Source organism: Nerophis ophidion, linkage group LG07 (genome assembly GCF_033978795.1).
Source record: "Nerophis ophidion isolate RoL-2023_Sa linkage group LG07, RoL_Noph_v1.0, whole genome shotgun sequence".
Lineage (NCBI taxonomy): Eukaryota > Metazoa > Chordata > Actinopteri > Syngnathiformes > Syngnathidae > Nerophis > Nerophis ophidion.
Window position 1 is genome coordinate 56,712,847 of NC_084617.1, and position 25,213 is coordinate 56,738,059.

General features: G+C 39.1%; 1 protein-coding gene across 2 annotated transcripts in view; it reads left to right on the forward strand.

The window, feature by feature from the left end:
* Positions 1–290: 290 nt before the first annotated feature.
* Positions 291–25,213, forward strand: part of osbp2b (oxysterol binding protein 2b) — an 82,835-nt gene continuing 57,912 nt past the window's right edge. The window contains exons 1-2 of one of the 2 annotated variants that reach the window (XM_061906599.1): positions 291–707; positions 16,551–16,759. In XM_061906599.1, coding sequence (XP_061762583.1) covers positions 550–707; positions 16,551–16,759 — 367 coding nt within the window. In that variant the 5' untranslated portion in view covers positions 291–549. The remainder of the gene's footprint in view (positions 708–16,550; positions 16,760–25,213) is intronic. The other variant, XM_061906598.1, reaches the window with a different exon arrangement.

Here is a 25,213-nt window from a genome sequence, read left to right on the forward strand (position 1 = left end):
AGTATGAGCATAAGACACCTTTTTACCTGCATTTACAAAGCAATTAGCTGCCGCCTGCCACCTACTGATATGGAAAAGTATTACACGGCTCTAGACAGTACCGACACTCAAAAACAACAACAACAACACATACTTTGGAGACTATGAAAATGTTTTTAATCACAAATATGTGAAATTACATAATATCCCACGGCACACTAGTGTGCCGCGGCATAGTGGTTGGAAAACACTGCTCTAGTGGGACGAATGAATGATATTTAATGTAAGTGTGGACTTTATGTAAGAACACCCCCCTTTCCATCCAGTGCAGCTCGACGTGGATCCCTGCAGTCCGCATCAGCTCAAGCGTCTCATATTGCTTCCTCCCCGTCACCATCATGTGAGAGAGAGAAAAAAAAAAAAGGGTTTGCTCTTCGTCCCGGATCCTCCCCTCCCGCTTCGCCCTTTTTCTTCAGCGGACGTGCTGTCTCTCCAGTGCGGGGGCCCGGGGGTGTGGTGTCCCTGCCGCCGACTAACAGCCCGCAGACTCGGCGTGAGGCTGAGCAGAGGATGAGTGAGCAGGGCAAGAGCTCGGCATCCGTCTCCGCCGCGGCCCCGCTGCCCGGCTCAGACACTTACAAAGGTTGGCTCTTTAAATGGACCAACTACCTGAAAGGCTACCAGCGGCGATGGTTCGTCCTCAGCAACGGCCTGCTGTCTTATTACAGGTAAACAACGCACACATGAATATTAGTCATGGTCACGTCTCGGCATATGTGCGTGACGTCACTACAGCTGGACACTGGCTAGCAAGCTAACTGTCGCTGTCAGACACAACAACACAACGTTTTGGCTTGAAGCGACATATGTTTTAGCAATGGCGACAGCACACCCTTTACGCAACATTGTAACAACTACAAGGTGTGTGTTTGTGTGTGTGTGTTAGAGGAAGTCCGGTCAACATGGATGACGACGTCAGCTAGCTCACTAAGCTAGCCTGTTTGGTTCAGCGTGAACCCAAGCGACAGTTCTATTGTTTACATGTGGACACCTGTGTACATGACATGTGGACACCTGTGTACATGACATGTGGACACCTGTGTAAATGACATGTGGACACCTGTGTACATGACATGTGGACACCTGTGTAAATGACATGTGGACACCTGTGTAAATGACATGTGGACACCTGTGTACATGACATATAGGCACCTGTGTACATGTGGACACCTGTGTACATGACATGTGGACACCTGTACAAATGACATGTGGACACCTGTGCACATGACATGTGGACACCTGTGTACATGACATATAGACACCTGTGTACATGTGGACACCTGTGTACATGACATATAGACACCTGTGTACATGTGGAGACCTGTTTCCATGACATGTGGACACCTGTGTACATGACATGTGGACACCTGTTTACATGACATGTGGACACCTGTTTACATGTGGACACCTGTGTACATGACATGTGGACACCTGTGTACATGTGGACACCTGTTTACATGTGGACACCTGTGTACATGTGGACACCTGTTTACATATGGACACCTGTGTACATGACGTGGACACCTGTGTACATGACATGTGGACACCTGTGTACATGTGGACACCTGTTTACATGTGGAAACCTGTGTACATGACATGTGGACACCTGTGTACATGTGGACACCTGTTTACATGTGGAAACATGTGTACATGACATGTGGACACCTGTGTACATGTGGACACCTGTTTACACGTGGACACCTGTGTACATGTGGACACCTGTTTGCATGTGGACACCTGTGTACATGACATATAGACACCTGTGTACATGTGGAGACCTGTTTCCATGACATGTGGACACCTGTGTACATGACATGTGGACACCTGTTTACATGACATGTGGACACCTGTTTACATGTGGACACCTGTGTACATGACATGTGGACACCTGTGTACATGTGGACACCTGTTTACATGTGGACACCTGTGTACATGTGGACACCTGTTTACATATGGACACCTGTGTACATGACGTGGACACCTGTGTACATGTGGACACCTGTTTACATGTGGAAACCTGTGTACATGACATGTGGACACCTGTGTACATGTGGACACCTGTTTACATGTGGAAACATGTGTACATGACATGTGGACACCTGTGTACATGTGGACACCTGTTTACACGTGGACACCTGTGTACATGTGGACACCTGTTTGCATGTGGACACGTGTACATGTGGACACCTGTATACATGACATGTGGACACCTTTGTACATCTGGACACCTGTTTACATGACATTTGGACTCCTGTGTACATATGGACACCTGTTTACATGTGGACACCTGTGTACATGACATCTGGACACCTGTTTACATGACATTTGGACACCTGTTTACATGTGGACACCTGTGTACATGTGGACACCTATGTATGTGGACACCTGTGTATGTGTTCATGTGGACACCTGTGTACATGTGGATACCTGTGTACATGACATGTGGATACCTGTGTACATGAATGTTGTGTTTGTAGTGTTGCAATGCGCCGTCTTTAGTTGCCGTGGTACTGTGTGACACGCGATACAAAAGCTGTCATACGATCCGCTAACACCTGTGGCTCAGGTGTTTCTTTGCAGGGCACAAGCAATATAAAATGACCTGGAAACCTCATGTAAAAAAACAACAATATACAACATAAAGTAGCAAGAAAGACGTCAATAATGAACAAAGCAAAACATGTTGTAGACCAGGGGTTCTCAAATGGGGGTACTTGAAGGTATGCCAAGGGGTACGTGAGATTTTTCAAAAATATTCTAAAAATAGCAACAATTCAAAAATCCTTTATAAATATATTTACTTAATAATACTTCAATAAAATATGAATGTAAGTTCATAAACTGTGAAAAAAATACAACAATGCAATATTCAGACAGCTAGATTTTTGTGGACATGTTCCATAAATCCATCCATCCATCCATCCATTTTCTACCGCTTATTCCCTTTTGGGGTCGCGGTGGGCGCTGGCGCCTATCTCAGCTACAATCGGGCGGAAGACGTGTACACCCTGGACAAGTCGCCACCTCATCGCAGGGCATGTTCCATAAATATTAATGTTAAAGATTTCTTTTTTTGTGAAGAAATGTTTAGAATTAAGTTCATGAATCCAGATGGATCTCTAATACAATCCCCAAATAGGGCACTTTAAGTTGATGATTATTATTATTTATTTATAATTGAATCACTTTATTTTTCAACAAGTTTTTAGTTATTTTTATATATTGTTTCCCAAATAGTTCAAGAAAAAACACTACAAATGAGCAATATTTTGCACTGTTATACAAATTAATGAATCAGAAACTGATGACATAGTGCTGTATTTTACTTCTTTATCTCTTTTTTTCAACCAAAAATGCTTTGCTCTGATTAGGGGGTACTTGAATTAAAAAAAAATGTTCACAGGGGGTACATCACTGAAAAAAGGTTGAGAACCACTGTTCTAGGGAACCTATGGCTATGCAGTCTTTTGATGACTGCATCTGGCTCTCGGAAAAATCTTAGCTGACATCGCTTAACATGATAAGTAATGAATAATTCCGCTGGTAATCACAGTGTTAAAAATTACGTTTAAAATATAAAACATTCTTATACATTTTAATCCATCCATCTATTTTCTAGTGTACCTGTTCAAGAAGTCGCATTAATGGTAAGAAGAATTTTATTTATCATCGGTGCGCATCTGAATAAAAATGTTCTTAAAGTCCTACTGAAACCCACTACTACCGACCACGCAGTCTGATAGTTTATATATCAATGATGAAATCTTAACATTGCAACATATGCCAATACGGCCGGGTTAGTGTACTAAATTGCAATTTTACATTTCGCGCAAAGTATCCTGTTGAAAACGTTGCGGCGTGACGTCACGGATTGTAGCGGACATTTTGATCCAGCACTGATCACAGCTATAAGTGGTCTGCTTTAATTGCATAATTACACAGTATTCTGGACATCTGTGTTGCTGAATCTTTTGCAATTTGTTCAATGAATTATGGAGACGTCAAAGAAGAAATATGTAGGTGGGAAGCGGTGAATTGTGGCCGCCTTTTGCAACACAAACACAGCCGGTGTTTCCTTGTTTACATTCGGCTCTTACCGTAGACATGAGAGGAGAGTTTGCGTCGTTCTTCCTGCAGCTGTGGACTTTCTTGCGTCCTCCCACCGGCCGCCACCGACCGTCGGATGCTTACTCCGTGGAGGGGAAAAAAAAAAAAATCTCAGCCCGGCTACCTTGCCTCGTCGAGAAACATCGCTTCCCTCTGAGACACTGGCGGTCACCACATCCGTGGCCACACCTTTCCGACTTTCAGGTACGACTATATAATCTCACTAAAACACTAGTAACACAATAAGCAGATAAGGGATTTTCCAGAATTATCCTAGTAAATGTGTCTAATAACATCTGAATTGCTCCCATTGCCCTCGTCTTTTTTTTTTTTTTTTTTTAGTCCTTCACTGTCACTTTTCTCATCCACAAATCTTTCATCCTCGCTCAAATTAATGGGGAAATCATCGCTTTCTCGGTCCGAATCGCTCTCGCTACTGGTGGCCATGATTGTAAACAATGTGAGGATGTGAGGAGCTCCACAACCCGTGATGTCATGCGCACATCGTCTGCTACTTCCGGTAAAGGCAAGGCTTTTTTATTAGCAAACAAAAGTTGCGAACTTCATCGTCGATGTTCTCTACTAAATCCTTTCAGCAAAAATATGGCAATATCGCGAAATGATCAAGTATGATGCATAAAATGGACCTGCTATCCCCAATTAAAAAAGAAAATCACATTTCAGTAGGCCTTTAAAAAGAATAAGAGACTTATTATGTGAATATCTGTCTCCTCATTTCTGTTTGTGCTTCTTTGTTTTGTATTTACTTCCCATCAGTGCTCTTATTTTGTTTTCATTTCCTGCTTGTCCCTTGGGGGGCGAGGGTATATTGTAGAGTCCTGGAAGAGTTAGTGCTGCAAGGGTTTTGTTGTGTCTATGTTGTGTTACGGTGCTGATGTTCTCCCGAAATGTGTTTGTCTTGTTTGTTTGGTGTGGGTTCATAGTGTGGCGCATATTTCTAACAGTGTTAAAGTTGTTTATATGGCCACCCTCAATGTGACCTGTATGGCTATTGACCAAGTATGCCTTGCATTCACTTGTGTGTGTGAAAAACCGTAGCTATTATGTGACTGGGCCGGCAGGCTAAGGAAGTGCCTCTAAGGTTTATTGGCGCTCTGAACTTCTCTCTACTTTTTATTTCACTGCAGCGTTTTAAAAAGTCATACATTTTACTTCTTGAAACCGATACCGCTAATTTTGAAACCGATACCAATAATTTCCGATATTATATTTTAAAGCATTTATCGGCCAACAATATCGGCAGTCCGATATTATCGGATATCTCTTATACTTAATGTTGTGTATATAGAACATACAAATCCTTTATTTATTGATTCAAAAATACTGACATTCCACGACATAGTGAATTTGCAGACAGCTAAAGTTATACACAAAGCAAACTATAACCTGCTATCCAAGAATATACACCAATTCTTCTCAACAAAGAGGAGTAATATAATCTTAGAGAAAAGTTTCATTTAAAACATTTGTAGCATTCGTATCGGTTCGCAGCCGAGTGGGGAGCGACTGGGATGAGAATCAGCACCTCCAAGTCTGAGTCCATGGTTCTTGCCCGTAAAAAGGGTGGATTACCATCTCCTGGTTGGGGAGGAGACTCTGCACCAAGTGGAGGAGTTCAAGTACCTCGGAGTCTTGTTCACGAGTGGGGGAAGAGTGGATCTTGAGATCGACAGGCGGATTGGTGCGGCGTCTTCATTAATGCGGACGCTGTATCGATCCGTTGTGGTAAAGAAGGATCTGAGCCGAAGGCAAAACTCTCAATTTACCCTTACAGGATCTATGTTCCCATCCTCACCTATCGTCATGAGCTTTGGGTTATGACCAAAAGGACAAGATCATGGGTACAAGCGGATGAAATGAGTTTCCTCCGCCGGGTGAGAAGCTTTGTGATCCGGGAGGAGCTCAAAGTAAAGCCGCTGCTCCTCCACATCGAGAGGAGCCAGATGAGGTGATTCGGGCATCTGGTCAAAATGCCACCCGAATGTCTCCCTAGGGAGGTGTTTAGGGCATGTCCGATCGGCAGGAGGCCACGTAAAAGACCCAGGACACATTGGAATGACCAATCTCACCATATGAAATATAACTTACTTCACCAATTATTATTTATTTATTTATTTTTTATTGTTAATACTTATGGAGTATATTGTGAATAAATTGAGAACAGGAATTGAACAAAAGTTTTAGCAACTGCTATGTAAAGGAAAAGGGGTAGGATTTGATAAGGTCTACTTCTTCCTACTCCTTTTTGAAAATGTTGAATAGAGAAACTGGAAATTGTGATGTATCATGCATGTTCCAAATAAACTCAAATTCAACTCAACAAGCAAAACAAGGAAACCGTAATGATTAATAGTAAATAATCTGAGTGACTTTACCTCCTAAGGGTGTCTTCAATTGTGCATAATCCAGTAGAATCTATATAAAGCAAATTCCCATTTCAAAGATAATACTGATGCCAGAGATGTATAGTTTAATAAGTTAGGTGTCATTATTGAGCCTGTAGTTTGCAGTAATGTAAATGAGCTTCCATTATTCAGCGTGGGTTTATGATTGGGTTAATGAGATAATTCACAATCATGAGAGACAAGAACTCAATTTTCTTTATTTTTTTGATGCATTCTAACTTGTAAATAAACATATTGTACATAGAAGTCCACTTACAATGGCACCCATGGGAGTGATGAAGACATGACGTCATTGCGTCTATTCCGCCCATAAAACCCACTAAAAAACATCCAAAATTCGCCAACAATATTCCATTTACATTTTGGGACCTGAATATTAACAAAGTATTGTCAATATTGTTATTAAAAGCGCAAATGTTAAAGAACTTCTTTTAGAGACACTTTGATCGAGAGAGATAACCTACCTTATGCTACTGTATTAACATCATCAGCTGGTGAGTTGCTTTCTTGGCTCTGAACTCGTGAAAGGTAATTCTAGATTATGAATCATGCCTTTCCCTTTGATAGTAGTGGGTATACAATACACACAGTAAGCATGAAAATGGCCTAAAAACGTTTTAATAAAAATGTATTGTAAAAATTAAAAAAATAATAGATATATATTTTCTGGAAAATTATGAGTAGATTTAGAATCCAGGTGGTGTTGTTGTCAATCTGTCGGAATACTTTTTATTGGAAAAAAAAATCTTCCTTATATTAATGTTTACATTCTTCTTATGACTCACTCAGGCAGGCTGCAGATGCTCTTCTTCCCAGGCGAGGCTCAGGCAGGCAGTATAAAGGCTACATTATGCAGCTTCTGGTACTGCCCGTTACTTCCGAGTTTTTACGAACCCAGCCCATTACATATAATCCCATTATACTTCATCTAATGCAGGGGTAGGGAACTTATGGCTCTACAGCCAGATGTGGCTCTTTTGATGACCGCATCTGGCTCTCAGATAAATCTTAGCTGACATTGCTTAACATGATAAGTAATGAATAATTCCGCTGGTAATCACAGTGTTAAAAATGACGTTCAAAATATATAACATTGTCATTCATTTTAATCCAACCATCCATTTTCTATCCCACCTGTTCAAGAAGTTTGTCAGGCTTGCCCCTGACAGTTTGTCTATGTTTTAGTTTTTTCCTCTGCATTTGTCTGTTTCCTGTGTTTAGTATTTCCTGTCTTTTAGTTCCTGTCAAGTGCTCTTAATTTGTCAGCTTCCTGTCTTGTTCCCTGAGTGCTGTGTTCCTTCTCAGTGTGTTTAGTATTTCCTGTCCATAGTTCCTGTCTAGTGCTCTTGTTTTGTCAGCTTCCTGTCTTGTTCCCTGAGTGCTGTGTTCCCTTTCAGCTGCGGCTGATTGGCATCTGGCCACACCCCTTGCCAATCAGCCGGCTCCTATTTGTACCTCCTTTGTCTTGTGTCAGTTGCTGGATTATTGTATTGTCATTTGTATTGTCGTTGCCTCATGTCACTCTTGTCGTGCTACCTGTCGTTTTGTTACAGCTATTACCTGTCATGCTACATCTTGTCCCGGTCGTAGTAGCGGTAAGCTGTTTTTGTTAGGCATAGCTATTTCCAGTTTTTCTGTTTGTGATCCTCTAGCTTCCATGCTAAAGTTCATTTTTGTTTCTTGTTAGCTTCTATGCTAAAGGCCTTTTATTTTTTATCCGCCCACGTGCGCGCTTTTGGTTTGAACCCTTTGTTTGGTTTTGTCTTAGTATTTATATTAAAATCATGTTTGCTCACTCCATGCCTGCCTCCATCTCTGCATCTTGGGGTTCGACACCAAATAACCCTGACAAAGTTGCAATAATGGGAAGAAGTATTATATTTATTATTGGTTAGCTTTAGAATAACAGTGTTATTAAAAAGAATAGGAGACTTGTTATACTCTAAAAATGTTGGTCTTACTTAAAAACGCACGCATTTAGCTGTATTCAGTGTTAAAAAATATTATATGGCTCTCGCGGGAATACATTTTGAAATATTTGGCTTTCATGGCTCTCTCAGCTAAAAAGGTTCCCGACCCCTGATCTAATGTCTCAAAAAAAGTTAAGTCAAACTTGAAGGTTCTGTCCAAATTTGTTAAAATAATATATAATTTGTTCAATTTAGCCATCTATTTTGTATTGCCCTTATCCTGTTCTGGGTGGCAGGGAAGCTGGTTTAGCCTATCCCAGCTGACTATGGGCAATAGGCAGATTACACTCGTCACAAAGCACATATACTGTAGACAAACAACCATTCACACTCACATTCTCACTGTCGCTGAGTTGAAACTGAACCCAAAAAAGTCAACATAGTGAACCACTATACTACCAGTGACTCTGTTGTGTGCCATAGACATGTATGTTGCACAAATCTAGTCTGCAGTACGGAATAATCACGTTCTAAGTATATAAATAGTGACATTTGATTGTAGGGGTGTATCAAATACATGTATTCAGATCGATTCAATATCGATTCTTGGGGTCACGATTCGATAAAATATCGATTTTTCCAATTCGATTCGATTCTCGATTCAAAAACGATATTTTTCCGACTCAAAACGATTCTGTATTCATTCAGTACATAGGATTTCAGCAGGACCTACCCCAGTCTGCTGACATGCTAGCAGAGTAGTTTTTTTTTTTTTTAAAGCTTTTATAATTGTAAAGGACACCGTTTTATCAACTAATTGCAATAACGTATTTTTTTTAAACTATTAAACAAACCAAAAATATGACTTATTTTATCTTTGTGAAAACATTGGACACAGTGTGTTGTCAAGCTTATGAGATGCGATGCAAGTGTAAGCCACTGTGACACTATTGTTCTTTTTTTTTTTTTAATGAAATGTCTAATGATAATGTCAATGAGGGATTTTTAATCACTGCTATGCTGAAATTATAATTTATATTGATACTGTTGTTGATAATATTCATTTTTGTTTCACTACTTTTGGTTTGTTTTGTGTCGTGTTTGTGTCTCCTCAATTGCTCTGTTTATTGCAGTTCTGAGTGTTGCTGGGTCAGGTTTGGTTTTGGAATTGGATTGCATTGTTATGGTATTGCTGTGTATTGTTTTGTTGGATTGATAAAAAAAAAATAAAAAAAAATCTATATTTAAAAAAAAAAATCGAATTTTTAAAAATGAGAATCGATTCTGAATCGCACAACGCATTTCGATTCGTATTCGAATCGATTTTTTACAACACCCCTAATATGTATGTGTATATATATATATATATATATATATATATATATATATATATATAAGATTGATATTGATATACAACATGTTAATTAAGATGTATAAATAATCGATTTATAATTAAATTGTAGCCCCTGATTCGCAATTGAATCGCGTTCTACCTCAATCAGTACGCAGCTGTACAGAACTGGAAGCTCTGTAGCTATTTCCCACTTCCCAACAATTTTAAGTGAGGCACAAGAAGTGTACATTTGGTGTTGAGACCAACCACCACAAGCCCAGGTATTGTGAATCAGAATTTACTTTAATTCTATTTGAGAATTGTATTTACTATAGAATGAACTAGCAGTTTGCAATTGCATTTTCATGCTTCCTTTTATTCATTTTAAAAATCTTTGAACACAAAAGCTGGGCAGGTTTATATTTTGCATTTTGATCCCTCTCAGTTTGGAAAATGAACAGGATTACGGCCTTAATACGGAGGTATGTACCGAGCCATAAGGATGCCGAATCGCTACACCCCTACTAGTTTGAATGTCTTTGCAAATGTCAACGTGTCTGCTTACTCCCAACAGGCATGCTTTTGGATAAATGTCAGGTTAAAAAAAAAAAAAATATATATATATATATATATATATTTTAGTCCTATCCAGTTCACCAAGTTCAATGGCCTTGTTGTGTTATCATCAGTTCAATGTTATTTGACACACGGGCATGGGTATCACAGCCCAATGGTGAAAGCAGAGCCGCCTATTGCCTCCACCTTCTATTAATAGTCCATTATGGTCTAAGGTGATTGCTGTCTTTGCGTTTAAGCCTCCTCGACATCCAACCCCCCCAGTGTTATAACATTTTATGATAATGTGTCTTCGTATACTAAAAGGTCAGATACAGTATAGATTTAAGAGCAGACCTGGGATAGGTATTAGTTGGCCATTTTAAAAAGGTCGTATTGTATCAGCAATAAATCAGTGGTGACAAGACTGGAGGGCAATTAGAGGGCTAGTCAACGATCTGAGAGATCACTCGGATTCCAAAGGCCTGCTGTTGTGGAAGGAAAATACTTTTCACCCTAACACGTCGCTGGGAAAGCAAAGTGCAGCGACATGGTAGCATAATTAGTCAATGCCTCGACTGCCACTCTCAGCACCTGCCTTTGTTTACTTGTAATGATTTTTATTGAGATGCACCATTGCACTTGTTATTGCTTCCTTTTTTCAGCCTCACAGGGCAAGGGTGGCTCTTTTATGCCTTGTCAGCCTTGTACTCTCTTCACTTAATCGCCCAGAGAGCCTTATTGTGCAGTTCTCACCAAGATTATTTAATTTTTTTAATTTTCAATTTTCTAATTGACTTTCCATTCTCGTTTTAATGCTCTCAGGGCTACTTTCACCTCCTTAAATTAGATATGTTCAGCTGCTTTAGGGAAGATTATAGGGCATTAAAGGACTGAATGCTGCTGGAGCTTCCCTATCAGTGGATACGGTTTGGGCTTCCATTGAAGAGGTGGCCTGTTACTTTTTACTTCCTGTCAACCAGAAGAGAGACAGAGAGTCCTCAACTGGGAGTTCAGCACCTCAAAGTCATGCTTTTACCAGTTCAGCTTGCAATCATGGAACAGTAAACCCTTATCTGAGTTCCCACAGCAGGGTGTTGCATAAGTTTCACAAGAGCACTGTGTAACTTTCCAATTAATTCAACTAAGACAGTTAACAAAGCTTGATACTAAACATTGAACCATAGACTTTTCTTGGAAAAAAGACAAAATATATTTTCAAAGAATATATATTTTGGGTTTTAGTTCCTCTTCGAGCATGGACATCACAATACAGTACAATAACTGTAGTGCAGCAGTTCTTACGGAACTGCACTACAATTGCAGCGTGGGCGGGAGCATATATGACATACTCACCTAATTTGCTTAACTATGAGTAGAGTGCTTTAATTTTCGTTGCCAAAGTGTCCAACAACACTGGAAAATCTCGCTAATCTTTTTTAAGGGAAAAAACACAGAGGAGACACAAGATTCCATAGTCTTGTCAATTGTCAATTGAGCATTGGTACAGGCCTTTGTTAGTACATATAGATAATTGAAATGACGTATACCTCTCTCTTCGATGCGATTACAATAAAACAATGTAAAACAGTATAAATAAGATGTTTCACTCACAGTCTGTTGGGTGTAGATCTTAGATGAGTATGGTTCGTTTTGTTGTTCAGGGTGCTAATATTGGCCATGATGGTCAGTGGAAAAGCCAGCTTGTACAAGTGACGGCTTCTGGTCTTTCAAGTTTTAAAAGTTGTTTTTACTTTTTTACAAACCCCGTTTCCATATAATTTGGGAAATTGTGTCGGATGTAAATATGAACGGAATACAATGATTTGCAAATCCTTTTCAACCCATATTCAATTGAATGCACTACAAAGACTAGATATTTGATGTTCAAACTCATAAATGTTATTTTCCATCCATCCATTTTCTACCGCTTATTCACTCCCGGGGTCGCGGGGGGCGCTGGCGTCTATTTTTTTTTTGCAAATGATAATTAACTTAGAATTTCATGGCTGCAACACGTGCCAAAGTAGTTGGGAAAGGGCCTGTTCACAACTGCCTTACATCACCTTTTCTTTTAACAACACCCAATAAACATTTGGGAACTGAGGAAACTAATTGTTGAAGCTTTGAAAGTGTTATTCTTTCCCATTTTTGTTTTATGTAGAGCTTCAGTCGTTCAATAGTCCGGGTTTCCGCTGTCGTATTTTACGCTTCATAATGCGCCACACATTTTCGATGGGAGACAGGTCTGGACTGCAGGCGGGCCAGGAAAGTACCCGCACAATTTTTTTTTTTACAAAGCCACGCTGTTGTATTACGTGCTGAATATGGCTTGGCATTGTCCTGCTGAAATAAGCAGGGGCGTCCATGAAAAAGACGGCGCTTAGATGGCAGCATATGTTGTTCCAAAACCTGTATGTACCTTTCAGCATTAATGGTGCCTTCACAGATTTGTAAGTTACCCATGCCTTGGGCAGTAATGCACCCCCATACCACCACAGATGCTGGCTTTTGAACTTTGCGTCGATAACAGTCTGGATTGTTCCCTTCCCCTTTGGTCCGGATGACACAATGTCAAAGATACCCAAAAACAATTTGAAATGTGGACTCGTCAGACCACAGAACACTTTTCCACTTAGCATCAGTCCATCTTAGATGACCTCGGGCCCAGAGAAGCCGGCGGCGTTTCTGGATGTTGTTGATAAATGGCTTTCGCTTTGCATAGTAGAGCTTTAACTTGCACTTAGAGATGTAGCGATGAACTGTATTTAGTGACAGTAGTTTTCTGAAGTGTTCCTGAGCCCATGTGGTGATAATCTTTTAGAGATTGATGTCGGTTTTTGATACAGTGCCGTCTGAGGGATCGAAGGTCACGGTCATTCAATGTTGGTTTCCGGCCATGCCGCTTACGCGGAGTGATTTCTCCAGATTCTCTGAACCTTTTGATGATATTATGGACTGTAGATGTTGAAATCCCTAAATTTCTTGCAATCGCACTTTGATAAACGTTGTTCTTAAACTGTTTGACTATTTGCTCACGCAGTTGTGGACAAAAGGGTGTACCTCGCCCCATCCTGTCTTGTGAAAGACTGAGCATTTTTTGGGAAGCTGTTTTTATACCCAATCATGGCACCAACTTTTTCTCAATTAGCCTGCACACCTGTGGGATGTTCCAAATAAATGTTTGATGAGCATTCCTCAACTTTATCAGTATTTATTGCCACCTTTCCCAGCTTCTTTGTCACGTGTTGCTGGTGTCAAATTCTAAAGTTAATGATTATTTGCAAAAAAAAAACGTTTATCGGTTTGAACATCAAATATGTTGTCTTTGTCGTGCATTCAACTGAATATGGGTTGAAAATGATTTGCAAATCATTGTATTCCGTTTATATTTACATCTAAAACAATTTCCCAACTTATATGGAAACGGGGTTTGTACTTTCTGAACACAAGTACAGTTTCCAATAACATATATAAGATATAAACATGCTAGACCAGGTGTCGGCAATCTTCAGCATACGAAGAGGCATTTGAGCCCATTTCCCACAAAATAAAACCCACCTAGATCCCTAAAATGATGATAACACCATTGGCAATTTCATTACACTTATGTTATAGCATTTATGAAATTAAACACTAGTCAGAAAACGACTTACCAAGTATATTTGCCCTAACCAGATTGCCCAAGCAGTTCTGAAACTGTTCTTTTTCGGCCTTTTCAGCTGGGTATTTTTCTGTGAATGCTGTGTGTTTTTTTTTTCTGCAGATGCTATAGCTATAATTTATGTTTTGAAAATGTCTTTGAACATTTAATTTTTTTGGCTTGTTTGCTATTTAATCCTCACATATTGAACGCACATGTGAACCAACCTCGACAATAGGGAAATTAAATTAATCTGTCCATGAAGCATTACATGTTCTATTTCCATCAGAAATGTTTATCTTTTTTAATCTATCCATTGATAGCTTACGTGAGTTGACCGCTAAAAGCAATACAATTGTTTTGCAGCAAAATATGAAGCACAGGGGCTGTGGTGTATATTTCAATCAACAAAATATTAAAATATGTAATATTTGTATATTACAAGAACACCAAACTTAAATTAAACTGAAAAAAATAAAAACAATTAAATGACCATTATTTATTGACATTTTTGTTTCAAAGGCAAGCCAAAGGGCGCCAGAGCAGAGGCATGAAAGAGCTTCTTGTGGCTTCAGAGCCGCGGGTAGCAGACCCCTGTAGCTAGTTCCCACAAAGAAAACGCCACATTGTAAAATTCTCCATATCAACTTGGAACAAAAGAAGGATATTTGAAAAATGCTCTGCCATTTTCCTGCCACTCAAAAAGGGATTTAACCTTAGGCAGATCATCCAATCAACATGTGGAGGAAGCCTGGCTTCCAGGCCAGCCGAGTCCAAGCCCACTTACCATACACTTCTAGAGACGCTTGCCGTCAGATGGGCGGAACAATGCCGTGCATTTATCCTTATATCCATTTGTGTAGTTTGGCTTCAGTAGAACAATGCTCCTCCATTACAGTCAATGGACGCTCAGTTTCCACTGTGGCGCAACTACAATGCATGAAAAGAAAGTAGCTGATCATAAACAAAGGTAAATGCATTTTAGCGCATGTTTAGCCAATGAAATGTACAGTATATATTTGACCACTTATGTTATCATGTTATCAAGCGGAGCTTCCTTTGCAGCAATCACCAATTGCTCGAACGCTTAGACAAGAGAACAAAAAAACATTGTTTTAGCATTTTTCCAGTATCTTATGTCCTTTGTTTTTGTTTGCGCTGACTTTCTTTTCTTGTATTACCAATCAATGTTTGTCCAGTTCTCTTCCGTCATATTGTGTCAGTCATAACAAGCTTATCTGCATTCTCCAGCTGGGTGTTGTTGGTAATTTCCTCACCCTGTCCCTGTGTGCACTGTCAGCATGTTCAGTGTTATTACATGCACCAGATTAGCCAATATGTGTTTTATGAAGAAGGACAGGTGGACCCCAGCTTACTAACGGTCTTGTCCCTCAGCACATCCTTCCCCCTGCTAGCACCTCAGTGCCACAGACTGTACTGTAGTTTAGCTTTCATGACTGTACAAATCCATGGTCTTTGCATGGCCCTGCCTCCCTACTGAGTAGACCTGGATCTTCTCTCACTCATCCAGCTTTGTTGACTTATTTACGCAGGCACTGTACATCAAACTGTTAAAGCCAAAACGTCGGTTGTCCACACAGCTTGTCTTCCCCCCCATTGTAGCTTTGTCTCTCTTAATACTGTTAAGTACATCACTTGTTCTGGATTAGAAGCTGTGTAATGGGAGTTAGCGCATGGCAGAACTCCTGGGTACCTGACATATTGAGTGAGACGCCATCCTGTCAGTGTCCTAGAGCTGGTATCGAGGACACTCTCAGGAATGAATGAATGAGTACTATCTCTCACGGAGGAGCCACATGATACTTGCTCCTAAATTACAGTTTTTGTGGTCATGTGAAAGCTTTGTCGTTTCATTTGAAACAACCGTCTCACCATGTGATGTTTCACTCTGGTCGTGGATGTTAATCCTATAAAGCGTCCATGCACTCCTTTCTCCAATGGGAAATTATGGACCAACTCTCGCCAGCAGCAGTGCGTGTCAGCCAACATACCACAAAGTTGTCAAGGTCTTTAGTTGAACAAATTAAATCTAGCAAGTCACAAGAAGTGTATTTGCAAATAAGTCACGATACATATTAATAACACAGTGTAGTTATTTGCTTAAGTTTTGTTACTAAACATTGATACTACAATTTGGTTTCACTTGCTTGGTTGCTTTGCTGTCCCTTTTGCCATTCACACTTGTCAAGTTGTCAAGGTCTTTAGTTGAACAAATTAAATCTAGCAAGTCACAAGAAGTGTAATTGCAAATAAGTCACGATACATATTAATAACACAGTGTAGTTATTTGCTTTAGTTTGGTTAACAAACATTGATACTACAGTTTGGCTTCACTTGCTTGGTTGCTTTGCTGTCCCTTTTGCCATTCACACTTTGTTCTATCATTGCTCACACTGTTTTTCTTTGTTTGCCTTTGGGGACAGGCGCTATCCTTGTTTTCTAGACACCCACAACCGACAGGAGCATACATAGAATATTTCCGGTCGTTCACGCTCTATGCATCTTTTCTGTTGCAGGACACAGGCGGAGATGGCACACACATGCCGTGGGACCATCAACCTAGCCACTGCTCACATCGACACAGAGGACGCCTGCAACGTTGTCCTGAGCAGCGGCGGCCGCACATACCACCTGAAAGCTAGCACCGAAGTGGAGCGGCAGCGGTGGGTCACGGCGCTGGAGTTAGCCAAAGCTAAAGCCATCCGTATGACACCCAACCTGTCTGGTAAGTGCAGCTAACGACTTAATTATGGAAAGTGAATCTCTATGTTGGCATCAAAAGAGTAGACCCACCCTACTCATGAGGCATTCTTAAAGGAATCTACTGTAATCTGAGTAAATAAAGGCTTGGCTGTTACCTGCCAAGCAAACATAGCTGTGTTTAAAGTGGGATATGTTATTATGCTACCATATTGACTCAATTAAAATATACAGTAGCTGCTTATATTGGATTTTTGGGGAACTGTTGGTCTCCATTGTGCCTTGATAATTAAAATTCAGCAGAGGTGATGTTTTCACTGGCATTGTACTTCTTTTACACTGTTAACATTCCAGCTTTAGCCAGATGAGGGCAGCCAAGTACCCTCACCAAAAAGCAAATGAGCAGGTTTGCTTTTTATGCAGCATGACAACAGACCATTGCCCACAGCTGTAGGAGAATGAAAGGACCTTTTCCTCCAGTCTTTTCACCTGATTTAAACCAATGAGTTTTTGCCACAGAGCAACTTCAGAGTGAGTCGGGCTAAATATTCCTCTGACCTCGCTTCTGAAAGTCAAATACTCCATGTAGATTTGCAGCCCTTTTTAGCCCAAGTTTCCTGTAAATTTGTATCTTAAGGTGTTTGTTGTACTGTATATTCATAATCTAAAGTAAATACTCGAGATGTCCTGGCGCCAATCATGGGATTGGATCAGAGCCCATATTTTTTTAACTGAACCCAGCCGATCTTCCCCACAGCTTTGTCTGAATGTTTACATGGCTAAAGATTGCACTCACGTGAAAGATTCCTTTAAAAAAGAGATGCACGCTCAGAGAGAAACCATTACATTTCGGATTACTTGTACACAAATGCAAGAGTTGCATGAATTCCAAGAGGGTGCCAAAACACCGGCTCATATTTTAGACCAACTTGAGACCAAATTAATCCACAGTGCAAAAACACTTCTAAGATACTAATCCTTACCACCTTGGTGAAAAACTTTCCTCCAAGCAGCATTATTACTGGAAGTCTAGATGAAAATGAATGGCTAAACATGTTACACACTAGGGATGTAACGATAAACAATAATAATAATGATAACCGTGGTAAAACTCCCGACGTTTAGTATTAGAGGTGGGAATCTTTGGGAACCTTACGATTTGATTTGATTCCGACTCTTAGGGTGTCGATTCCATTCCGAATCGATTCTTGATTCAGCAAGGTTTTTGTCATTGATTATTTGGTATAAAAGTGATAATAAAACCTTTTCTAAACATGTTATAAAAGTTCTTCTTGGCACTGACGTATAACTTAGAAGCGCTCTGTAGGCCCCCCCAAAAAACGTATTTTTTTAATTTATTGTTAAAATGTTATTTATAAAATTACAAAACGTTAATCAATCTGGTAAAAATAAGATTGAGCAACCCCATCTCCAACCCAGTCCAAGCTTTACTAGAAATATGCAATGCATTTGAGAGGACATACTCTACAAATACAATATAGGGAATAAGCGGTAGGAAATGGATGGATGGATGGACAAAAAAATGAAAAACAGTACATCAGTAATAATAACAACGATAATAATAATAATAATAATATCAATTATGATTGTCTATTTTTAATCCAAAAATTACTTCTTTAAAAACTTTTTTTTTTTTTTTTTTCTAAAACGATTCTCGAAAATTGTGAGTTGATTTAGAATCGGAATAGATAATAAATTACAATTTGAATGTGAATCGATTTTTCTTTTAGCAATCCTGATTAGTCTTAGCGTTTTATATCGAAATTAAGATATTTAATTATGAATTTTTTCAATTGAACCCAAAAGCTATGCTCTTTTAGAACACAATGATCGTTCTATACGCAGAGGAAAAGAGACAGAAACAGAGTACAACGCCCGCCAGAAATAACAAGTATTAAGAATAGATGCAATGAATGCAATGGATGCCGAGTGGATGCAGTTAATAATGTGAGAGTCTAGTCCATAGTGGGGCCAGCAGGGAATCCTCTTGCATGTAGACACGTCAGGGCGCAGAGACCTCACCAACTGATGCATAAGGAGTGGTCACCCCAGGTCCTGACCTTTTGCCCTGGGGGCCGCATTGGGCTAAAAAAGTGTATAGTTATGTATTTATGTATATTGATGCAATTTTACATTTATTTTTGTTTCACTACAAAAGCGTTCTTCACTTGCAACTTAAATGTTTTTTAAAATTTGTAATAGGAAACTAATTAATTCTCACATTTATTAAACTAATGAAAATGTGTGCAAAACTGGTCCATAAGTACCTTGTAATAAAGGAGCTCGTCGGATCTCTGGGTGAGGTGGCTCACTGCAGTCAGCCAAATTTTAGAACTGTCTGCATTACTTTATTCACAGTAAAGAAATCGATTATCGAGTATGGACGTTTACTAATCAATTTCAATAATCATCCAGGTCCAAATTGCGATGCATCTAAAAATTGATGATTTTCCCGACCTCTATAGTCAATACGCTCCTTCTTTTTCTTTATCCTCTTTTTGTGGGGTGGACTGGCTCGTACATGCACATGTATCCTCCATTTCCAATAAAAATGAACTTATAGTTAAAACTTATATCTGTCTGTCGACTCGCTATGGAAGCACTAAAAACTACTCCACGGCTGACGAAGTGGAGGCACATAAATAACACCGCCCACAAAACGGCACATCCTGAAGAAAGCGTTTTGTAAATGGTCTGTAAAACATAATGTATTCTACATTTTGACCAAAGAACCACCATTACATGTTTTTTAGACCACAAGGAATTGTTTTTAATGTAAAAAAATACACATTTATGACCCTTTTCAAGAAAATTGCATGTAGTGTTCAATACCACAAATGTAGTAATGCAATAGAATCGTGATTTACAACAAATACAGCAAATTCTAAATTTAATAAGACAAGCTTTTTGAAAATGTGTTTTTGTGTCTACTTAAGTTACTCGCTATAAAATATTTCAGTTATTGTTAAATAATCAAATCGGGACTGGAAATTGGATTTGATCTGTGGCCAAAAATACAGGGAGTTAAATGTTGATCGGAACATCCCGAGTATTTACTATATTGTTTAATAACTATAGTTTATACAGCTATACATACAACCTACCTCTACAGAATTGACCCCAGCTTTATTTGCTTTATTATACATAGTGGTTGAAATTGCTGCATAATGGGTACACTCATGACCGCCTGAATGCACGGGCTTGACTAAATGCACAGGCTTACCTGGACCCCCACCCAATCAGGGGCCCCGATTTCCACTGTGGAATAAATTGATTGGCATTCATAGTGTTTAGGTTTGGAGGGGGTATTTTTAGTTCTGGAGAGTGTCGTTAGGGAGGTTGAGATTTGGCGGTAGTCAAAACCCCTTCAGCCCCCCTCTTAGGTTAAGGTTGCCCTGGGTACAATCCCTTATTGAAGGAGTATGTGAAGTTGTTGCTAAAAAAAAGATGATCATTTAGAATAGCTTTGTATTAACACAGCAGTGGACTTTGTTTTTGTGGGCTCTTATCAGAATCAGACATTCAGAATCACACTTGCCACAAACACACTTCTTTGACAAGTTATCTCTGCTCATCAACTTCCCACTTCCTATCAAGAGGAGATGGCTGCTATTGATCACATGTGAAGTGTGTGACTCACCGCACAAAGTCTCACTTCATCACGAGTGGATGAAACCAGTTTTAAGACTTGGAATTATGTTTATTGGACCTTGTGTCTGTGTTTGCTCTGTGATGAGGTGGCAACTTGTCCAGGGTGTACACCGCCTTTCGCCCAAATTAAGCTGGGATAGGCTCTCGTCACACTCGCGACCCTTGAGGGACAGGCGGTAGAAAATGGATACTTTCATATTTAAAAGTTAGGATACTTTCATTGAATACGGAAGCCCTCACATCTTTTATTTCTGAACGGATTGTGACTGATTCAGCTTTTTGATTCTGTGTAATCACTGCCTTAGCTTTTATTTAGGAAACTTCCTCCTTATACCTTGTTTTTAAATCAGGCTTGGACAGGATTCTAAGGAGCCAAATTGTACTGTCATCCATTTGTTCAGCAGGTGGCACTGTTTCCCCTTGCTTCCATAAGAGGGTGTCATTGCCATGCTCACCCTCTCATTAGTGGCTCTGCTTTATAGTTACTGGAAAAAGAAAAAAAATGTGTCCCATTATGGCAGCTTGTCCATCACCAAGTGTATCATTACATAATTCTTAAAGTTAGTGTAAGTTTAAAGTTTGCTTTTTATTATTATTATAATTGTTTTTATTATTGTACCTCAATGTTTTGTTGTTTGTAAGAAAAAGGGATTAAAAGGTAAAAACCTGAACCATAATTTTTTGCGCATTTTTGATCAATTTGGCGATATTCTTAAAGCGGGTCTACATACAGTTTGTGTATGTTTGTGATTAAGCTTATCCTTCATTTATTTTATTGGTTTATGCATTATGAATATCTATACTGACCCAATTACAATGTAATATGTTTTTTATCTGTGTTCTATCCATGGTCCTGAATCAGAGACAAAGGGCGGAAAGATCAAAAACACTTTCATCACGCTTGCTTTTCCACCCCTCCTTCCTTCTTCCAGTCTGCTGGTCGCGATACACATCCATGTATTTCTCCCCCACTACCACATTCTCACCAGTACTCGCTCCTCTTCATGCGCCTTCTCACTCACTGTAAGGTTTCTCTTTCAGTGAGCCCTTAATTCAGTTTTTTCTCCTATAAGGGGTTCCATTTTTGAATAGACAGTCTATTCAATTGCTATTTTGTCCTACAAGGTCTAAGGGGAAAATAGAAAGAGGATTAAAAACAAAGGCTTGCACTTGTAAGTATATGAGAATGTGTATTTGTGTTTGTTTTGTGCATTTGCATCTGGCAAGATGCTGATTTCTATCCTCTATGGTACTTGTACTTTGTATCATCTATTATTTTCAACATCGGTATGTAGGAAATGTAAGTAAGAGTTTGATCAGTATGTTTTGATCCAATAATATACATAAAGAAGTACAATTTATATACTAGGTTTTAATCTTATTTTATTACACAGTTCAGCTATAAAGTGGCATAATTTAAACACACTGTATAGAATACATTAATAAATACAATTATCAAACGATAGCATAGTCTATACACAGGGTTTCTCCCGGATTGCCAATATACTAGTAGTTATGGGAAGGCTGCTAGGGTGTGGTCAATATGACATTATATAATTTGCATAATCAGCGTTGATGCATATATTTTCTTTAAAATTGTTATATATATGCATTTAAAAAAAAATCTGTCTTAATATTAACATATATTCTTTCTCTTTTGCTAAAATGTATTATTTGTTGCTGCTTATTGTAAAATGGACATGTACTATGGCATCTTTTTATGGTGTTATTTGAGACTGTACTTTAGAGACTCTTTACTTCTGTTCCTCGATGTGCGTGATGAACTGCGAGATCTGCAGCCAGCCTGATGTCACACTTGCTTTGCGCTGCTGCTTCAGCTACATTTTCTCTCCTTAAAAGCTACCGCTGTCCTGTTGATTGACACATGTTGTGTAGACTGCTGTCTCGGATATATTAAAGTAAATCCACATTGAAGACTTGCTGCCACTGCTCCAGACAATGGCGTGGGTCTTGCCTACACGTCACAACATCCTGTTTTGGTAATTTAAGTCTTGTTTCAGTGGCCAAATTTTTGTCGCATCACTTGTCAGTAGTGCGCACAAAATAGGCGATGCATATCCTTGTCTACATTATATTACTTACATTTATTTTCAAATAAAAAAACAAACTTATTTTTAGAGCGTGGTGGTTTTTTTTTTTTGCCATGGCGGGGTGCCAAGATCTATTGCATAATATTTTATTCATAATAACACCATACTTGCTATTACAGAATGTTTTGAAAAAAATACCTGTCAACATTCATTGCATGCATCATCAAGATGTGTATAAGTATATTTATGTGCTGTAAAGCCATCTGCAGCTGCTTTATTTTCATATTTTACTGAAGGATCTGTCATGCACTACCTCCAATTTCTTAGTATGAGAGGATGTTGCAAAATGGCAGCTTGTGTGGTATTTTTTGTTGCTGTGCTTTGTTTTTAATTTTGTTTTGTACTAAAGAATCCTGCTTGCCTGAGGGAGATTGATTTACTTTTTTGTTGTTCATTTTCTTGACAGACATAAACCTTATATAGAAATAACTAAGCCACCAAAACACTGCCAGTAAAGTTATGGTATTAAAAAAATGGGATTGTAGAAGAAATTGTTTTGGATCAGAACACGTTTTGGCATTTTAACATGTTGAATAAAAAAAATAAAAAATACAAACATTGGGGACAGTTGGGAGAGTGGCCGTGCCATCAACCTGAAGGTTCCTGGCTCGATCCCCACCTTCTACCAACCTCGTCACGTCCGTTGTGTCCTTGAACAAGACACTTCACCCTTGCTCCTGATGGGTTGCGGTTAGGGCCTTGCATGGCAGCTCCCCCCATCAGTCTGTGAATGTGTGTGCGAATGTAAAAATAGTGTCAAAGCGCTTTGAGTACCTTGAAGGTAGAAAAGCGCTACACTAGTACAACCCATTTACCATTGGAAAAAATCCAACATTTTTGGTGGATATTATTTTTATTATTACATGTTTTTCAATGTCAATCTTCATATATATATATTAGGAGTGGGCAAATTAATGCGTTAATTACGAGTTAACTCATCAATCTATTAACGCCGACAATTATTTTATCGCACATTTGCGTATGTTGTTTACATGCTTTTATTTTGTTAACGCCTTTTCTTAACAAGATGGCGTCGCCCGGATGGGCTTCGGCGTCGAGGGGCTCTTGGTAAAGATGGAACATTTGGCAAAAATACCGGACAATTCTGCAAATTTCATGGCTGGCTTACAGCGTGGTCACTCCGGGATCACTTACGACCGGCAGACAATTCTGAATGTGGATGGATCGGGCCGTTTTGGACTGATTTTTTATATTATTTTTATTTTGTAATACTATTATTTCTTTGTCAAAAAACAACGGTATAAGTAGTTTAATATTAACATTGTACTATTTTATGTGGAAAAATAAAAGCAGATGTATTAGGTAAATATACTGTTGAATTGTTGGTTACTGTAATTTTATTGAAAATGTTTTGAATATTGAAAGTGAGAGCAGAAATAGTTTCCCCTTGTTAATTAAACCTAAAGTGTTGCTTGCACTTTATTCAAATAAGCCATTTAGCCATTAATTGTTGTTTACTTGCCTGTTTGTTCCCATAATTCATTCATGCATAATTACCTTACAAGAAATAACGAGAATATAAGAAACTTCCCTAGCAGTGTCCAGTATCCAGGATTGATTTCACAGTCCTACTGGTTGATTGAAGAAAAAAAGTTAAATCGTTTTAGATCGTATCATTCTTAAAACAGAAAAAAAGAATACCGTCCCTGAATCGTATCGCAACTACAAATTCTGAGTCTAATTGAATCGTTCTTAAAACGTATCGTTACACCCCTACAAAAAAATGTTCAACAAAAATATTGTTTTTCATTGTTTGTGTTTATTTTATAATTCAACAATTTTTCCCCAATACCAAATCTTACTGCCAGTTTTCTGGCTCCATACAGTAAGTAACAGTTGTAGTTGACCACTCTCTTCAGTTTTAAGTTCCACCTTTGAAAATGTATGTATAAATTGCGAGTCTAAGGCTGCACAGTATTGGAAAAAACTGGCATTGCAATTTTTACCAATATTTTTACCAGATAGCTTTACGGGGACGGCGTCGCGCAGTGGTGGAGTGGGCGTGCGCAACCTGAGGGTCCCTGGTTAAATCCCCACCTAGTACAAACCTCGTCACATCCGTTGTGTCCTGAGCAAGACACTTCACCCTTGCTCATGATGGGTGCTGGTTAGCGCCTTGCATGGCAGCTCCCTCCATCAGTGTATGAATGTGTGTGTGAATGGGTAAATGTGGAAGAAGTGTCAAAGCGCTTTGAGTACCTTGAAGGTATAAAGGCGCTATACAAGTACAACCCATTTATCATTTAGTACCACTTTATTATGCTACATTGGAGTCCTCTTGTGGACGAATACCTTTTTTAGTGAATGTTACAAGTTTGGCTTCTGTCTGTCTTTTAAAGATAGTCTTTTGGTTATATTTTATTGCTAGCATATATTGTGTTGGGACCTTAGTGCATGTTTCATTCTATCAGGTGCAAATGTGCATTTAATGGCAATAAACACTTTTGGACTGTTAAAGCTCTCTTGGGCTGTGTGGGTAATGAATTAATGAAATTACATGAATTCTATAATATCATTCATTATACAGTATTTATAAATGCTTTATCACAATTGTCTCCAAGCATTTTATACTGGGAAACCCATACAATAATTATTGGTGGGGGTGAAGTGTCTTGCCCAATGACACACCAGCAGCAACTAAGATGGCGGATGCTGGAATCGAACAAGAAATCTGA